General features: G+C 46.0%; 1 protein-coding gene and 1 long non-coding RNA gene across 10 annotated transcripts in view; one reads left to right on the plus strand and one right to left on the minus strand.

Annotated features, from left to right (window-relative positions):
- Positions 1 to 7791: 7791 nt before the first annotated feature.
- Positions 7792 to 8637, minus strand: LOC122463462. Its single transcript, XR_006286872.1, has 2 exons — positions 8514 to 8637; positions 7792 to 8267 (listed from the first exon to the last, which is right to left on the minus strand). It is a non-coding gene; the product is annotated as an uncharacterized LOC122463462 (long non-coding RNA).
- An 896-nt stretch (positions 8638 to 9533) lies between these two features.
- Positions 9534 to 19581, plus strand: part of IPO9 (importin 9) — a 163509-nt gene continuing 153461 nt past the window's right edge. For 3 of the 9 annotated variants that reach the window (XM_043533608.1, XM_043533610.1, XM_043533609.1), the window contains exon 1: positions 9654 to 9792. Coding sequence is in view for 5 of the 9 variants with exons in the window: in XM_037884733.2 (XP_037740661.1) it covers positions 9660 to 9792 (133 nt within the window). In the remaining 4 variants the exon portion in view is untranslated. Of the gene's footprint in view, positions 9793 to 19581 lie in introns of all 9 variants that reach the window. The other 6 variants (XR_005223189.2, XM_037884734.2, XM_037884733.2 and 3 more) reach the window with 5 other exon arrangements.

Raw genomic sequence — 19581 nt, forward strand, 5'->3', positions numbered from 1 at the left:
TGGACACAGTACTCCAGATGAGGCCTCACAAGTGTCGAATAGAGGGGAACGATCACGTCCCTCGATCTGCTGGTAATGCCCCTACATATACATCCCAAAATGCCATTGGCCTTCTTGGCAACAAGGGCACACTGTTGACTCATATCCAGCTTCTCGTCCACTGTAACCCCTAGGTCCTTTTCTACAGAACTGCTGCCGAGCCATTCGGTCCCTAGTCTGTAGCGGTGCATGGGGTTCTTCCGTCCAAAGTGCAGGACTCTGCACTTGTCCTTGTTGAACCTCATCAGATTTCTTTTGGCCCAATCCTCTAATTTGTCTAGGGCCCTCTGTATCCTACCCTCCAGCGTATCTACCTCTCCTCCCAGTTTAATGTCATCTGCAAACTTGCTGAGGGTGCAATCCACATCATCCTCCAGATCATTTATGAAGATATTGAACAAAACCGGCCCCAGGACCGACCCTTGGGGCACTCCACTTGATACTGGCTGCCAACCGGACATGGAGTCATTGATCACTACCCACTGAGCCCGACAATCTAGCCAACTTTCTATCCACCTTATAGTCCATTCATCCAGCCCATACTTCTTTAACTTGCTGGCAAGAATACTGTGGGAGACAGTGTCAAAAGCTTTGCTAAAGTCAAGGAACAACACGTCCACTGCTTTCCCCTCATCCACAGAGCCAGTTATCTCATCATAGAAGGCAATTAGATTAGTCAGGCATGATTTGCCCTTGGTGAATCCATGCTGACTGTTCCTGATCACTTTCCTCTCATCTAAGTGCTTCAGAATTGATTCCTTGAGGACGTGCTCCATGATTTTTCCAGGGACTGAGGTGAGGCTGACTGGCCTGTAGTTCCCAGGATCTTCCTTCTTCCCTTTTTTAAAGATGGGCACTACATTAGCCTTTTTCCAGTCGTCCGGGACTTCCCCGGATCGCCATGAGTTTTGAAAGATAACGGCCAATGGCTCTGCAATCACATCCGCCAACTCCTTTCGCACTCTCGGATGCAATGCATCCTGCCCCATGGACTTGTGCTCGTCCAGCTTTTCTAAATAGTCCCGAACCACTTCTTTCTCCACAGGGGGCTGGTCAGCTGCTCCCCATGCTGTGCTGCCCAGTGCAGTAGTCTGGGAGCCGACCTTGTTCGTGAAGACAGAGGCAAAAAGAGCATTGAGTACATTAGCTTTTTCCACATCCTCTGTCACTAGGTTGCCTCCCTCATTCAGTAAAGGGCCCACACTTTCCTTGACTTTCTTGACTTGTCACAACTGGTGTCAGGAGTGGGACTTCATTCACAGCGTGGCGGAAGAAAGAGGTTTTAAAAAAAGAAAGTGCACTGGGGTTTTGGATTTTTTGTTTGTTTTGGTTTGTTTGTTTGCTTTGTACCACAATGGAGGAGGTGGTCAGAGCTCTGGTACAAGCCACGGCAGCCCAGCAGGAGGCCAGCCGGGTTCAGGCAATGGCACAACAGGAGTCTATGTGGCTTCAGCAGGAAACCAATCAATTATTGATGAGCCAGGCGACCCAAGATCGTGCCCTCTTGAGAGGGGTGGTGGACCAGTTGAAGATCCTCACCACCCAGGCCCGGGGGTCTGATGGGACGCGAACCCTGAGGGCCACTGGTTGTCTGCCAAAGATGACGTCAGGAGATGATAGAAGCATATCTCCTCTCATGCGAAAGGACTGCTCAGCGTGAGGCGTGTGTTAGGATATAGATATTCAGGCCTGTCTGCAAAGGCCTGTACTTTAAGAATTTAGGTGTATTCTTATCACTTGGCTAGTTAGAGGTATAAAAGAAAGAATCAAAATCACTGTCTGCCAGTGTAAGATCCTTCTCTTACTGTGACAGTCTGAGGCCCTGTTCTTAGGCTAAGGCCTTTGGCTAAGCGACAGAGGCAGCCATAAGCTGGGAAGCGACCGGTCACATCCTCACATTCCAAAGTAGTCACATTGAAAGAAGGTGCTATTGGGCTGTTAGGAATACAATCCTGTCCTGATAGTGCCTATCACCTCCAGAGAAAGGGAACTGCCTAGAAGATGTAAAAGGAAATTGAGGTTGATAGTTTTCTGTCTGGTAAGAACTCACTTATTAATAGACACAGCTGGGAAACTCTCTTGTGTCTTTATAGATGTAGTTGTGAAATCCTCACTTCTGTATTGTTTTGTCATTATAGTTCCCACTTTGCTATTGTTTATTGGCATGGTCTCTGTCTGGTTCTGTGATTGTTTCTGTCTGCTGTATAATTAATTTTGCTGGGTGTAAACTAATTAAGGTGGTGGGATATAATTGGTTAGCTAATCATGTTACAATATGTTAGGATTGGTTAGTTAAATTTCAGTAGAATGATTGGTTAAGGTATAGCTAAGAATATTACTATATAAATTAGGGGCAAACAGGAAGTAAGTTGGGATTCAAAAATAAGGAAAAAGGAACTTGTATTTAACCTTGCTGGAAGTTCACCCCAATAAACATTGAATTGTTTGCACCTTCGGACTTCGGGTATTGTTGCTCTCTGTTCATGCGAGAAGGACCAGGGAAGTGGGAGAGTGAAAGAATAAGTTCTCTAACAGCGTGGCCCCAAGAGCAGTGGGCCAGCATTCTCGCCCCTTTTTTGTGTGGAGAGGCACAGAAGGCCTACTTTGACTTGCCTGTCACGGATGCCACTGACTATACCTGTCTGAAGGCAGAGATCCTAGCACGATCAGGAGTAACGGCAGCGGTAAGGGCCCAGAGGTTCCATGAGTGGAAATACCAGGAGAACAAACCCCCGAGGTCCCAGCTATTCGACCTCATACACCTAGCGCGGAAGTGGTTACAGCCCGAGGTGTTCAGGCTGGAGGAGATTTTGGAGACCCTGGTCACAGACCATTACACGCGGGGACTGCCACCAGATCTCTGCAAATGGGTAGTCCAGAACAATCCGTCCATGTATGATGAGATGATCACGCTGGTAGAAAGATGGATGACAGCCAGGGAACTGACCCGACTACCCAAGGAAGGCCCCTTTTGAAGCAAGCACCCAATCCCAACCCTGGAAGGTTGGGCAGCCAAACTCCCGGGGAGTCCTAGGTGGAAGGGGGGGGGGAGGGCGAAAACCAGTGGGGACCCCAGAAGGAAGGGATTGGCCTGAGTGGGGGGAACCCTGGGATAGGGGAGTGATTAAAAACAATTATAGATGTTATGCATGTGGGGAGTAGGGACACATAGCAGCACAGTGTCTCAGCACCGAGGAGCCTATGCAATGTAACTTGGGGGTTTGGGAGGTCCCATGCTCCCTTATCCACCTCGCGGGGGTTGCATTAGCCCCGCATAATTACACCAGGCCAGTGAGGATAAATGGAGCAGAGACTACAGCCCTTGTGGACTCTGGGAGTGCTATCACCCTCATATTGGGTAAACTGGTAAAAAATAGTCAGCTGCTATAAGCCAAATGCGTAGCAGTGACGTGCATGCATGGGGCTGTAAGCCATTATCCCACCATCCCAGTGGAGATAGAGGTTCAGGGAAACCCCATTGAGGTGACTGTGGGCGTAATTCCTAAACTTCCATATAGATTCATAGATATTTAGGTCAGAAGGGACCATTATGATCATCCAGTCTGACCTCCCGCACAACGCAGGCCACAGAATTTCACCCACCACTCCTGCAAAAAACCTCACACCTATATCTGTGCTACTGAAGTCCTCAAATCGTAGTTTAAAGACTTCAAGGAGCAGAGAATCCTCCAGCAAGTGACCCGTGCCCCATGGGGAGGGACTATCCACGGTTTGATAATTTATTCCCCCTGGAGAGGCTGGAGGGAGGTGGGGACCCTGAAGACAGCGACTTGTCACCTGGGGAATGTCAACCCCCGATGTTCGCTGAGATTTCTCAGGATCTGTTCTCAGCCCCCCAAAAGACCCGGAAGACAAAAAAAAGAGGAGGAAGGCCGCGAAGGCCTTGGGAACCCGGATCCTGACCCAGGGCCAGAAGACCTCCCTAGTAGGCAGATGGACACGAGCAGCCAACAGAGAAACTTCCACCACAGAAGGTGAGCCAGAGGCTGCCCCCAGCCATGACATGTGCAGTGCCAAAGCAGCCATGAGTCAAAAGTTGTTTGCAGCATCCCAGGAAGGTGGGAGATTAGCATCTTCAAAGTCCTATTGTTCCCCCAATAGCCCATCCAGGATGATTGCATTTTGTCTGGTGGCCATTCCCCAGGTGTAAAGACAGTTGTAATAGGTACATAGATAATATTTCCAACTTCAGATACGAAAATGATATATGCATACAAATAGGATAATCATAGTTAGGACACCATAACCTTTCCTAGAATATCTCACATTATCCATCTTACATAAAACATATCTTAGTTATGGCCATGTTCAGATCATGACAGTATCTCTATGAAGAATATAGGGCATCATGTCACAGAGGCACAGCAGTTTTCCAAATAATCTGAACATGTGTGAGGGTTTTAGAAACACCAGTTATAACAACAGCCATATAGGGTCAGAACAGTGGTCCATCTAGCCCAGTATCCTGTCTTCCAATGATAGCCAATGCCAGGGTCTTCAGAGGGAATGAACCGAACAGGTCACTTATGGAGTGAGCTATAGGCGTGGACTCTGTGGGTGCTCCGGGGCTGGAGCACTCACAGGGAAAAATTGGTGGGTGCTCTGCACCCACTGGCAGCCAAGCTCCCCGCTGCAACTCACCTCCGCCTCTGCCCGTGAGCGCACCACATCCCCGCTTCTCCTCCCAGTGCTTGCTGCTGCGAAACAGCTGTTTTGCAGCATAACAAGCTGTGGGAGGGAGGAGCAGGAAAGCGGCGTGCTCAGGGGAGGAGGCAGGGAAGAGGCAGAGCTGGGGCGGGGATTTGGAGAAGGAGTCCAATAGGGGCAGGGAGGGGGCGGAGCTGAGGGGGTTGAGCACCCACCAGCACCAGCAGAAGTTGGCGCCTGTGGAGTGAGCCATCAACTATCATCCACTCCCAGCTTCTAGCAGTTGTAGACTTAGGACACCCAGAGCATGTGGCTGTATCCCTGACCATCTTGGCTAATACCTATTGATGGACCAATTCTCCATGACCATATCTAATTCTTTTTTGACCCCAGTTATACTTTTGGCCTTCACAACATCCCCGGGCATTGAGTTACACAGATTGACTGCGTTGTATGAAGTAGTACTTTCGTTTGGTTGTTTAAAACCCGCTGCCTATTAATATCTTGGGTAACCCTTGGTTCTTGTGTTACGTAAATGAGTAAATAACACTTCCCTAGTTACTTTCTCTACACCATTCATGATTTTACAGCCCTCTATCCATAGGCACTGACTCCGTGGGTGCTCTGGGACTGGAGCACCCATGGAAAAAAATAGTGGGTGCTCAGCAGCCCTGCGGATCAGCCCCTCCCTCTCCCCCCAGCCCTCCCACCCCCTGCAGCACCTCCTGCCTGCTAGTGATCACCTGGAACAGGCAGGGGGGAGGAGGGAAGAATGGGGTGGGAAGAGGCGGGGTAGGGGCTTGGTGGAAAGGGTGGAGTTGGGGGTGGGGCCTGGGGTAGAGCAGGGGTAAAGCAACCCCCAGGAACTCAGGGCCTCTGCCTCTCTCATATATCCTCTTAGTCATCAGTTTTCCAAGATGAAAGGCCCAGTCTTTTTAATCTCTCCTCATATGGAAGCTGTTTCATACCCTTATTCATTTTTGTTGCCCTTCTCCGCACCGTTTCCAATTCGAATATATATTTTTTGAGATGGGATGACCAGAACTGCACTCAGTATTCAAGGTGTGGGCATACAATAGATATATATATAGTGGCATTGATATTTTCTGTACTATCAATATGGTTCTATGATTCTAGGAATCCCTTTTCTAATATTTCCTAACATTCCGTTTGCTTTTTTGACAACTGCTGCACATTGAGCAGATGTTTTTAGGGAACTATCCCCAATGATTCCAAGATCTCTTTCTTGAGTGGTAACAGCTAATTTAGACCCCATCATTTTGTATGTATAGTTGGGATTGTGTTTTCTATTGTGCATTACTTTGCATTCATCAGAACTGAAAAAGTTCTTAATGAAAAAGCTCTGCTTGTGGTGCAAAAGTTTGAAAAAAATCCCCTTCCCCAATACACATCAGACATTCTCAGAGATCTGCCAAGAGTAGACTTGAAGTCAAGTCAATGTGTATGGCTGAGGTTCAATGGCTAAAACATGCACCCTGACTGAAGGTCACAGAGCAGCATCACTACAGTGCATGCACCAATCACTTTCTCTAGCTCAACAACCAGGCTGGAACTACTGTGGAAATCTAATTTTAATCCCAAACAACATTGAAATATTGCTTCCCCAAAAGCACAGATTGCTAAACACTATCTGAGTTGAAACCTGCACAGGTGACATCAACTTGGGGTAGCAAAATGCAATAGTTTGAACCCTAGGTGAATGCAAAAAAGTTATAAGACCATAAAATGTTTGTTGGGTGAGAATGACACACACTTGGGTTTGAGACACTCAGGTTTATTAATTCAAACCTTTGTTTGAACGAAAATTACTATTACAGTAAGAAATGACAGACATACAGAAAAAGGAAATGGCCAGTTACCTTTTTCTGGGGCACAGGCAAGTCATAATGGATTTTTTTTCTACAAAGCTTTGACTACCTCTTACAATTAACCACATTTTATACACTGCCAAATTACATATTCATTAGTTTTTTGCAATTACCATTATCATGAATATTTTTATTATATATATATATATATATATATATATCTTATGCAACTCATAAAATAAGTAGGCATAAACTTCAATTGGCATGACTGTTGCTGTCCTTGCTTTTTTCATGTTATGTCTCTTTTCTAATTGGTTTATTACTACTGATTACATGCTGATTATGCATATTTAACCAGGTCACTTTGACCCTTGTGTCTGCATAGGGCCACAGGGACTTTTTGGGACTTTCCTGTTTTTCTCTACTTGTCTTTTCCCTAAATGCCTTTTGGCAGCACATTTTGTGTGTCTGTTGTCCTTCAATTTAAGCACAGTGGCCAAAACTTCCCCTTTGTCCTACACAGCAGTTATACATAATAATAAGGTCACTAAGGCAATGTTACACTCCTGTCAAGAAAAGTAGGCTGAAGCCAGCCCAAATACAATCTTACTGTCCAAATTATGCATCAGACATTACCGTTATAACAATTCTCCGTAAGTTGACGTCACATGATGTTTTGGTGAGGGCTTTATCTGGAGACTCAAGTGCTCAAATGACCCTAAATTTTGACTACTAACCCTACACATTGCCCCAGTGAGCCACAGCCAATTTTTGGGCTTGCAGAGTAAACACAAGGATTTTAGAGCACTTAGAAAAATCAACTGTTGAACAGTAAATTAATCTCATTCATATCTAGAGTGGTGCTGTTGCTCCACTATAATTGTGTGTTGTATGAAAAAGGATTAGTCTGTGGAATCATTGTGAAAAATATCACTGACTGCAAGAGCTTTGTAGGATTTAAGAAGGTATTAGACAAGTATATGAAAAGCAAGAATATCTAGAGTTAGAACAGTATTACAGACAGAGTCAGTAGCATGGCTGGTAGTGTAACCTTTGGGTGGGCTAGAGTTCACTTCATTTCCCATTTCCAGTGACTAAAAAAACCCCCCAACTCCCACAGAAAGTAGCTGGAGACCCAGAGTTCAGTCTCTAAGGATTTCTAGTAAGGATTGCACAGGGTCAACCTCCACCCATTCAAGTCCCAAAAGGAACTAAAGAAATGAATTTAATTAAATAACTTTATAAAATAACTATGTCATGCTGTAAAAATTATATTATTTGTTTCATTATCATAAGATTTTATAATCGACAGACATTATCTTCACAGTTATACATAAACATAAATAAAGAAAAATTAAAATGGAATGGTTCAATCCCCACAGAAATAGAGAGAGAAGAAACAGAGCTCCCAAAAGCTTAGGTTTTGTTCACCTATGTGTAAGTTAGAGTCTTTGGTCACCAAGATCTATAAAGGTTTCAGTGGCAGCAGTGTTAATCTGTATCAGCAAAAAACAAAAACTGAGGCATCCTTGTGGCACCGTAGAGACTTAACAAATTTAAGATGCTACAGGAGCTATAGTCTGCTGAGTCTAAAACAACATCTTTCCTCCACTTGCCTGTAGGAATCTTCAGTTGGAATCCATGCAGACTTCCTCTGCTGAAATCACTGCTAGCCAGTCAGCTAATAGATTAGCCAATCACTCTGTTAAGTGTTTAGATTTAAAGAAAACCCTGTTACAAGAAAATACAAAACTGAGAATAGCAAAACAGAAATGACTCCTTCCCCATTACTACATTTAAAGAAACATTAGTGACCCAGGCTACTTGAGACAATTTAACTAGAACAGTTTGGTTAAAATCAAAACAACATCAAAAGCATACAATTAAAATAGAAGTTATTTTTCCCCTTCCAATTTCTCCTTGCTATAATTAGCATTGCCCATACTTCCCTGTTAGAGGGTTCGCAATATCACTAACCACCTGCAAAATGCTTCAGCGGTAGGGACACCAGCCTGCTTCCTACTGCTAGGCTCAGCTTCTCTCAACTCACCCAGGGCAGGTGACCTTCTGCAAAGCAGCTGCCCCTGGAGTCTGACTCCAGCAACAGGGAACCTATTGGAGCAGACCCAAAACTACCACACCCAATTCCAGAAGCTTCTGGATGTGGCGTGCTTAATCTGCCTAGCAACAATGACCCAGACACAGCTCACACCTACCTCCCCCAATGGATCTCTTAAAGAGATAGCTCCCTATTAAAAAGAAAAGGCGTCTGGAAGGTGCCACAAGTCCTCCTTTTCTTTTTGCGGATACAGACTAACACAGCTGCTACTCTGAAATGTCCCTATGAGGCACATAGGTTACAGTAGTACTGTGGTTAGTTAAGGTTGCCCAACACTGCACATTATAAGACCATGTTTCCATTTTTTTTAAATAACTTTGCCAACTTTAGCAGATTGGGCTGAAACCTTCTATGCCAGCCAGGTGTATGCGTCAAGATAAGCATTTCGGAAAGATCCAGCTCAAATGGTTCGTCTGCTTCTGAGAATGAGGTTACGGAAAAATACATCGTTTTGCCCATCTTTAAAAAAAATCTTACAGCCATTTTAGCCAGACGGCCTAGCGCCGCTAGGGTGTGGAGGAGGGACTCTACTATGCCACTGCTGTCTGCAGAGTACCTAGGAAAACCCCTTGGGACAGCGGCAGGTTCACACACCGGGTGACAGTCTGCTACCACTTCCAATCAGTCCCTTCGCCTCAGGGGCAGAAGTTTGGAGGCTGGATCAAAAGGGCAAATCTGACAACGGAGGTGGGGTCAGCCTGGTACAATTTATATTTTTTCAATTGCTTTTGAAAAAATTAAAACATGACGTGTAAGAAAAATGATGTTTTAAGAAAGTGAGGGAGCCCGCGGGGCCACCGCACACCGCGGCCGGCTCGCCTCGCCCCGCCCCGCCCCGGGCTCCCCGCCCCCCGCGCTGCTCCCCGCCGGCCCGCGGGGGCGCTGTGCGCGGCTCCCGGCTTCCCTCGGGGCGCCGCAAAGTGCCGTCGTCGCGTGACGTGTGTGCGTTCGGCGCGCGCGGCGGCCCGTCCTGTGGAGCCTGCCGGCCGGAGCGGCGGCGCGGGATGGCGGGCGCGGGGCTGGTGGCGCAGGGCCTGAAGGAGGCGCTGGTGGAGACGCTGACCGGCATCCTGTGCCCGGTGCAGGGCGTGCGCGCGGCCGCCGAGGAGCAGGTGAAGGTGCTGGAGGTGACCGAGGGTGAGTCCGGGCCTTTCCCTTGTAGCACGGCGCGGCCCCGGGCCCAAGCGGAGGCTCCGCTCGGTGAGGGGCAGCCAGGGCCGGGCCCCCATCTCCGGGCTGCCTCCGCCCCTCTTCACCGGCTTGCGTCCCGGGGCCACAGCCAATCGCCCTGCGGGGCCAGGCCCGCCAGCAGCGCCTCGCACGCCCGGAGCTCTCCCTCCGGGAGCCCCGCTCTTCGCCGGGCGGCTCTAGCTGGGGATGCGCCCATCCCCTAGGCAGGCGTGAGCGGCCGGGGGGCCCGACGCCGAGCCCTGGGGCTCTCTGTCGCCGAGCCCAGGCTTCCCGCTCCCTCTTCGTGGAGCGCTTCCCCTCGGCCCTGCCTGGAGCCTCCGTCTTTTGTATAAAGCTCTAGCTAGTCTGTGTCAGAGGCACTGGCAGCGCCCCTGCATCCTCCTCTGCCGGGAGGGAAAAGGGGTTTCCGATCTCCTTTCCCCGATGCAGAGCCTTCTGGCCGCTGAGAAGTGGGGTGCTTTGCTGCTTTTCACTTTCTCCCTTGAGTTGCTTCCAGGAGTTTGCTTCAAGCTATGTCGTTCCCCCCCCCGCCCCCAATCTCATCTACAAGTGTATATATATTTTTCCATTATGTAACTCTGTATGGCTTGGGACACAAAAGGAACAAAGGGTTAACTGGCTGGAAGTGTTAATTTAAGAGGGGGGTAGTAAAAGAGCTAAATTTGTAGAGCTTGACTAAAGAGACTTGTGTTAAGTTTTTAAATATTATTTAAGTGGTGTAATGTTTTGCTTTGTATGAGGGGGTATAAACTAGGGGTAATGAAATTACGAAAAGGAAAGTGTGGCTCTTATGGTTTTCCTTGTATTTCTCTTACTAGATTGAATTTTCCAAAAAGGATAGCCCCATCGCTTGGGACTTTCATGTAATGTTTAAAAATAAAACAATATAAAGAGTATCAGAGGGGTAGCTGTGTTAGTCTGTATTCACAAAAACAATGAGGAGTTGGGTGGCAGTTTATGCCTGTTCTGTCATTTTCACTCCATGCATCTGAAGAAGTGAGTGTTTTACCCACAAAAGCTTATGCCCAAATAAATCTGTTATATAAAAACTGTTTGTTGTACCAAGGTTTTAGGCTTCAGTGCAGGACTAGTAGACGTGTTGGACTTAAATACTTCTATAGGTGCAGTCAATGTCAAGTAAAAACACAACTTTTGTCAATAAAGTAAGTAATGCATTGGAAATACATCAGCTTTTCCGTAGTTGACTTTGGAACCAGAGAGTTTGCCTGGAAAATTGCCAATTAACTTTGAAGGCAAAGGAAAATATTTGACTTTACTGTCTTTTCTTTTTCATTATCATAAATATCTTGTTGCTAATCCTTGATAGTCTCCATACAGCTTAATCTCCTTGAAACCTCATGCACTGGCAGTTTTGGGGGTGATGGTGTAGGATTGTGGTAAACCATATTTATTAATTGTTCTTGTGGATACCTTTGGGGTCAGTCCTACTTCTACTGATTTCACTGGCTATCATTGATTTTAGTGGGGACAGTATGTGTTTCTGTGAGCATATTGTCCTTTATTGATTGTCTGAAGGAATATAAAGGTCTACCTGTTGGTTTACAGAGCACTTCCCTTAGCTCCAGTTGTAGAGGCCAGTGTACCTAATCCTGTGGGAACTCTCTTTTGGCTCTGCACATGTTTGATTATGGAGAACTTGCATATTTCTTATGGACCTTATGGAACCCGTCTTTACACTCCTTATCTAAGTGCTTTCCTCACCATCTCACATTCAAAACTGTCTTACTGGTGGCTATTGCTTCAGGTAGGAGAGTTAGTGAGACTAAAGCACTAATGACAGACATCCTCCTATTCCCCCCCAAATATGGTCTTCCACAAGGATAAGGTGGTACTGAATTCCTCACCAAGGTGGTGTCCTGCTTTAATTTAAACAAAACTACCAACCTCCCTGTTTTTCCCAACTCTTGCTCAGATCTAAGTGGAACACATAGCAGATCACAATTTATCAACTAGCAGCATATATGATCCTTCCTTCAAGCATCAGGGCACTCAGTTAGAGCCCAGGCAACCTCTTCAGCATACCTGAGAACTGTTCCTGTATCAGGGCAGCCACTTCGAGCTTAGCCCATACAGTTTCCCAGCTTTGTGGCCTAGATTTGGTGTTTAGATCAGATGCTGAATCTGAGACCTGTTCTTCAATCCTTATTTAGTTAGGTATAGCTAGGTAGGATTTCTCAGACCTTTGTATTAATCTGAAAATTACTAACTAGTCAAAAGAGGGAACCACACAGCCAAAGACTCGAAGAAAGAATGTTAACTGTAGTTCTTCAAGATATTTTGTCTGTCTGGATCCCAATGTGCTCCCTCCATTGCTACTTCAGAGTTCAGATATGGTGGGATTCTGCACTTAAAAATTAGATCAACCTAGCTTTGTTGCTTAGGGCTGTGAAAAATTTCACACCATATGCAATGTAGTTAGGTTGATCTAAACCCCAGTGTAGATGTAGCTAGGGAGACGACAAAAATATTTGGTTGACCTAGCTACCACCTCATGGAGAGGTGAATTAACTTCATTGATGGAAAAACCCCTTCTGTCGATGTAGGAAGTGTCTACAGTGCTACAGCTTCATTGCCATAGCTGTGCTGCTGTAGTGTAGTCATACTCTGAATGATGGAACTGAGGCATTTGGGGCTGCTCTGCCCTACGTACCGTTGGGGTTGGAGGAGGATACAAGAATATGCAAGATGCAGATTGGGCTCCAAAAGGCACTGCTGGTCAAAAGATTCCAGTCTCGTGTGGTGTGCGTGCATCTTTAACTGTATCCACATGGACAAAACACCTCAAAGAACCACAGTTACTGTAAAGTAAGTAATCATTCTTTTTAAGAGCTTTTTTTTTAAAATGGTTCCTTTTTGAAATTCTGTATGTTCTAGTTCAATTTTCAGACACGTCATTAAGAAAATCAACAGTTAGTCCTCTGAAAATGGTACGCTTCTCGTAAGGCTCAAACAACATTACATTGCTCCAGAAAGAGCTGGAGTGAGAAGTGGAACTATTGCAGCTTATTCAATAGAACTTCATTTATTTTCACCTTGGGCACCTTGAGTATGTTTTGGCAGTGACTTTTGCTCTCCTATGCTGTGCTTTATTCCAATACCAGCCTGTAGAGAGCCAGTGACATCATCTGTTCTGTGCGTGCATGCTTATAGACAGTTATAGAAGGCAGAGGTGAGTTAGTGAGTAAGTGGTGGGACTTGGGGAGCAATCCTATAGGGTGCATGTAAAGGGGTTGGAGTGGTCATATCTGCATCACAATTACTCTTTCTCCCAAAGTAGTAGTCCTCGTTACCCCCTGTCAAACACCCTTATGGCTCCCCTCCCTTGCAAAGTCCTGCTCCAGCCCAAATGAGGGATTGCCATTTGAGCCAAAGCAAGGTCCCTGTTACCTAGCGCTGGGTCTTCATCAGACAGACAAGCTGACCGCGTTGCTTCTAACCTGCCTGCAGCTGCCATTCACCTCCTCCGTCTCTGACGAAAAGCAGGAGGCAAGGTGAGCGGAGAAGAGGGATAACAACAGCTGTAGATGGGCCTGGAATGGGACTCCTAGTCCTGCTCCTGAGTTAGCCAGTCTGAAGCTTGTGTAGATCTTGAGGGGGCTTGTGGGGAAAGAGTTTGGTTTCCACTGGCATAGGGGCTGCAGTGTGGACAGTACAGGGAGATAGCCGAGAGTTAGGGCAGCCATCTTGATCCCTCCCATTCCAGCTCCCCCAAAGTATTACTCTCCCTTCATAGTATTCTCAGAATAATACCTGCCCCCATAAATGGCGTAGGGAAAGCTGACTCCCCTCCTCTGCAGAACCCAGCTCCAATAGAGATCTCACTGGACATGACCCTCTTAGAAGAACAGCAGGTTCTTTGGCACAGTGACAGCTATCACAGACCTCCCTTTTACCCACTTCTCATAGCAGTGGTGGAAAGTGAGGCAGAGAAGGTAGCAGAACTACCCCACTGCTCTTGATGTGACGTGTGTCACTGTGTGTCATCTCCCCATCTGTAAGATGATGGTAATACTTCTGTTTCTCCCCTTGTCTGTCTTGTCTAGTTAGATGGAAAACTCCTCATGGCAAGGGCTGCCTCACAGTATGTACATACAGTGCCGAACACAGTGTGGCCCTGATACCAGTTGAAGCCTTTAGATGATTCTGTATATGAATAAATAATGGGGACAGGGTATTTTGTTCTCTAAGTGCCTTTCTCTACTGGAGATGGTCATATACACCACACCTCTTCCAGAAAATACCACACACCTTGGATTATAAGAGGATAAAAATGCATTGTTCCTTTTAATTATTCTAATGCAAAACACTAATGCCAAAAATAATATTTTAATTATTCTAATGCAAAACACTAATGCCAACCTCTTGTATAATAATTCAGGAAATAACCTTGTGTGTCAAGATTGGCATAATAGTTTTGCATTTTTAGGATTTAGAGGACTGTGGTGTCTGCACAGATTTTTATATTATGTATGTATGGTGGTTTCTGGTGGCACTGGAGTCCGAGTTTTTGGCTATTGTCATGTATAGGGTGTTCAGATGTGCAAAATATGGTTACTTTTACAGGAGATTTCCTTGCTTTTGCCTTGGTGGGTTTTGTACTTCATCATACTTAACTATAATCAATTTTGGATTTTTTTGGAGCAGGAGGCTATATTAGAAGACACTGTCAGTTCTGCTTTATTTGTGACACTTTATATTGCTTTTAAATTTGAACCTTTAGCTTTACATCAAATCACCTGTTGCATGAGCTGACCTGCATAATCATTTGTAAATGTAGTGTGTAACTGGTATGCATAAACCTTTCAAGAATTGAACTTTGGATTATACATCCCAGGTTAGAGTATTGTGTTCAAGAGTCTTGTAAATGTTCTTCCAATATCCTCTTTTCCTGAGGTTGTAATTAAGGAAATGTTCATCTGAACTTTACCATTTGGTGCTTTAGAACTCTGTTAAGATTCCCAAGCTACAACTTGGGGCCTGTCTATTCCAAGCAAAGAATCTGTTGCAGGTACAGTGATTTCATGGCATTGTTTTGTTGCATAACTTGTGCTTCAGCAGTGTAGTGTGTTTGTGGCCCCACAGTTTTCTGACAGCACTGCTTTGGTACACGTGCATGCATAGTAGGCTTTATGTTACTATGGATATATCTACACTAGAAAGGTAAATCGACCTATATGAGGTCGACTTACAGCCACTGCAGTAATTACTGCGGAGGTGCATGTCCACACTACGCTCCTTGGGTTGGTGATGTGTGTCCTCACTAGGACGGGGAGGGTGGGGAGCCACCCATAGCTTCTCGCCTCCCTGTTCACAATTGGGGGAGGGGAGAGAAGTCTCCCAGGGCTTCTCAGCCCCCACCCACTCCCCACCAGGCAGCCTTGTCAATTTCATGGCTCAGGGGCCAGTGGGGTGCAGCTGCCTGGGCTTCTCACCCCAGCCACGCTCTGGGAGCGGGGTCCATTCTTGCCCCAGCTCCCTGCTGGGAGCAGGGTCTAGCTCTCCAGGGAAGCGGGGGTGGGGGGTAGAGGGGCAGATGGGTTCTAGCTGCCTGGTTTTCTTGTCAGTTTCATGGCTCCTGCAGTGAAATTCACAAGACAGCCAACAGCCCCTGTAAGTAAGGCAGTGTCTACAGGTACACTGTGTCGCCTTAACTACAACAAAATAAGTCCCGAGCCTCTCATGGAGGTGAAGTTGTGATGTCGGTGTAGTAGAGCACTTACGTTGGTGGGAGGAAGGCTGTAATGTAGACATAATTAAGTCAACGTAAGCTGCCTTATGGTGACCTAACTGTGTAGTGTAGACCAGCCCTATGAGTATATCCTTGAATTCAAGAAACATTTATCGCATAGTATCTAGTACTATTACTGGGAACAGGGATTTTAGATAGCTTGCAAATTTAAGGAAATGAATTTTGAAATGCAGTAGGACGAACAGCACTTAAACCTCTTTCATGTTTGTATGTCTCTCTCTCAACACTGGGAGAAGCCATTAATAGTTGGCACCAGTTTACCCAGATCTGAGCTTATGGACTTGTTCTCTGCTGTTCAAATGGCTGCCTGCAAATGGTTCTTTTCATTTAAAGCCATAGTTCCTTGTAATACTTTTTTGTTTAGGGTAGCTAAGTCTTTGGTGCCCCTGTGGGAGTAATGCACCTACTGCGTGGGCAGCAAATGTATTATATGCCCCTTAAATTTTTTTTTCCCAGAGAATTTGATGCTTTTTGTGTGGAATTGAGTGTCTTCCACTGAGGACTGCTTGAGCACAGACAGATTATTCAAAACATTTCTAGTGTGCCAAATCTCCTTTTGTGCCAAGGACATGCATATGGTCCTCTGCTCAGTCTGGGATTGTCTTGCTTAACTGGAGAAGCTGTGTGATATAGCCATGAGTTGAATTTCTGAGCTCATCCAAGTAAATGCCTCCCATGGAGAGGTTATCTTCCCTTTCTCTGGTGGGTTTGCTGGCAAGTCCCACGCAGTTGCTCAAGCGGATCCTGTGGTAATCTGTACGCCCTACAGAAGGGTTTCTCAGCCTTTTTATTTCTGAGGCCCCCCCCAACCTGCTATAACGATTCCAGGGCCCACCTGTGCCACAGCACCTGTTTTTCTGCATATAAAAGGCTGGGCCAGCATTAGGGGGTAGCAAGCAGGGCAATTGCCTGGGCCCCAACGCCACAGGAGGCCCTGTGAAGCTTCACAGGTTGCTCAGGCTTCGGCTTCAGCCCTGGGTAATGGGGTTTGGAACCCCAGGCTTCAGCCCCATGCGGTGGGACTTCAGCTTTCTGCCCTGGGCCACCTCAAGTCTAATGCTGGCCCTCCTTGGTGGACCCCCTGAAACCTGTTTGGGGTCCCCCAGTGGGCCCTGGACCCCTGGTTGAGAACCACTGCCTGACAGGGAACTAACTTTTAATAAAATTTCAGCCTGCAAGGGATGATAGCTTAAATATTCTAGTGAGTGTTATGCAGAATATTGGTGATGGGTTTCTTCTTACTCTGCAATTTGAACACTATCACACCCCCGAATGGCTCTTCTGGTTTTCAATATATTTTAAAAAAGGAGGACTTGTGGCACCTTAGAGACTATCAAATTTGGTGCCACAAGTACTCCTTTTCTTTTTGCGAATACAGACTAACACGGCTGCTACTCTGAAACCTGTCAATATATTTTAACTCTCTGTGAGTTTCCACATAGTCCTCATTTAAATTTCACTTTAATTCTTGCTTTAACTCTTTCAGGGCAAGAAGAAAGCCTTTATGTAACCAAATGTTTTTTCTATTTACATTACTTCTAAAACATTTCACAAGTCTAAAGTATATGTCAATGACATTTAACTTTTTATCTGTTGGAATTATTGCAAATCAGCAAAGCCTACCTAGTATCACTTAATGGGCAGTACTTTTTATGTAACTAAGAACCCAAGCTTCTTGCATCCCTGATCTTCCCACTATTTGTGGGTCGGAGACAGAAAACTAAATTCTCTGCAAGTGTATTACCCATGAGAGCTTTTAATTTTGATCTACTTTACTATTTGCTCAAAGCCAAATCTCTGTTTAATAAAAGTAACTTAAGTTCAAATGGTGATATTATAGGGGGGCACCAGCTCCACTTTAGTTAAGGTTTTGAAGCCCTTTCTGTTAAAAGGGTAACTCCAAGTGCTGTAAAATCTGCATGCTTACTTGGAATTGCCTTGGAATTTGACGTGCCTCATAGGGATATGGGGTAGGGTTAGTGATCCAGATTTGGGGTCATTTGAGCAGGGATCATCCAAGTGTCAGCCAGCTGAGAAAACAGCATTTCTTAAGGTCAACCCTATTCTACCAGCATGTGTTGGTGAACACTTCAGGGTGAAACTATGGCTCTAATCCGCCCCAAAGGGTCTCAACTGCTTGACATCCCAGCTGGTGCATGGCACCCACTACCCCTTTTGGGAAGCAATAGTGTGAACATTACTGAGTGGAGATTTAACCTCTATGGATATGCTCAATCCTAACATTCATGCACCAAAGAAATTATACTGGGCATGAGCAGATAGAGAATGTAAGAGGGTTTCTAGCCAGCCCATTTTCAGAGGATCTGGGTGACTCAAGGAGATGTACTATGTGTTGAAGCTGAACTACACCCAGGCACTGTAAGATGGAACGCACTATTGGTAGAAACCTAAAAATGAAATGCAATCGTGTTGCTGCCAACTGCCTCTGTCAGAGTGTTTTTTTTTTTTTTTTAACTGGGGGCAAGTGTAGTCTGAATACAGCAGAAAATTCAAAAGGTGTTCAAACTATTTTTGAAAAGAACAAAATTTAAACGTGCAAATGCTTACTGTGAGGGGAATAAATGGGGATGGGTGGTACGGGAGGAGAGGCATTGCGTGACAGGGAGATGGGTTGAACGGAAACTGGGGGAATAGGGTTGGGGGCACTTGGCACTCTCAAAGAAAAAAAAATGAGGTTGACAAGATCTCAGGAGGGCCCAATCTGAGCTCCTCTCCCTGCCTCATGTGAACTGGAATCTGGGTATCCCTGCCACTCTGGAACTGGTAATCACTTTTCCTGCCCCCATGTGTGTGCCAGGATATGGGAGGGACCCTTCCAAGTCATGTCATAGAATCATAGAATATCAGAGTTGGAAGGGACCTCTGGAGGTCATCTAGACCAACCCCCTGCCCAGAGCAGGACCAATCCCAACTAAATCATCCCATCCAGGGCTTTGTCAAGCCTGACCTTAAAAACTTCTAAGGAAGGAGATTCCACCACCTCCCTAGGTAACGCATTCCAGTGTTTCACCACTCTCCTAGTGAAAAAGTTTTTCCTAATATCCAACCTAAATCTCCCCCACTGCAACTTGAGACCATTACTCCTTGTCCTGTCGTCTGCTATCACTGAGAATAGTCTAGATCCATCCTCTTTGGATCCACCTTTCAGGTAGTTAAAAGCAGCTATCAAATCCCCCCTCATTCTTCTCTTCCGTAGACTAAACAATCCCAGTTCCCTCAGCCTCTCCTCATAAGTCATGTGTTCCAGACCCCTAATCATTTTTGTTGCCCTTCACTGGACTCTCTCCAATTTTTCCACATCCTTCTTGTAGTGTGGAGCCCAAAACTGGACACAGTACTCCAGATGAGGCCTCACCAATGTCGAATAGAGGGGAACGATCACGTCCCTCGATCTGCTCGCTATGCCCCTACTTATACACCCCAAAATGCCATTGGCCTTCTTGGCAACAAGAGCACACTGTTGACTCATATCCAGCTTCTCGTCCACTGTAACCCCTAGGTCCTTCTCTGCAGAACTGCTGCCTAGCCATTCGGTCCCTAGTCTGTAGCGGTGCATTGGATTCTTCCGTCCTAAGTGCAGGACTCTGCACTTGTCCTTGTTGAACCTCATCAGATTTCTTTTGGCCCAATCCTCCAATTTGTCTAGGTCCCTCTGTATCCTATCCCTACCCTCCCAGCGTATCTACCACTCCTCCCAAACTTGCTGAGGGTGCAATGCACACCATCCTCCAGATCATTATTGAAGATATTGAACAAAACCGGCCCCAGGACCGACCCTTGGGGCACTCCGCTAGATACCGGCTGCCAACTAGACATGGAGCCATTGATCACTACCCGTTGAGCCCAACAATCTAGCCAACTTTCTACCCACCTTGTAGTGCATCGATCCAGCCCATACTTCTTTAACTTGCTGACAAGAATACTGTGGGAGACCGTGTCAAAAG

This window comes from Chelonia mydas, chromosome 21, assembly GCF_015237465.2.
Source record: "Chelonia mydas isolate rCheMyd1 chromosome 21, rCheMyd1.pri.v2, whole genome shotgun sequence".
In the NCBI taxonomy this organism is placed as follows: Eukaryota; Metazoa; Chordata; order Testudines; family Cheloniidae; genus Chelonia; species Chelonia mydas.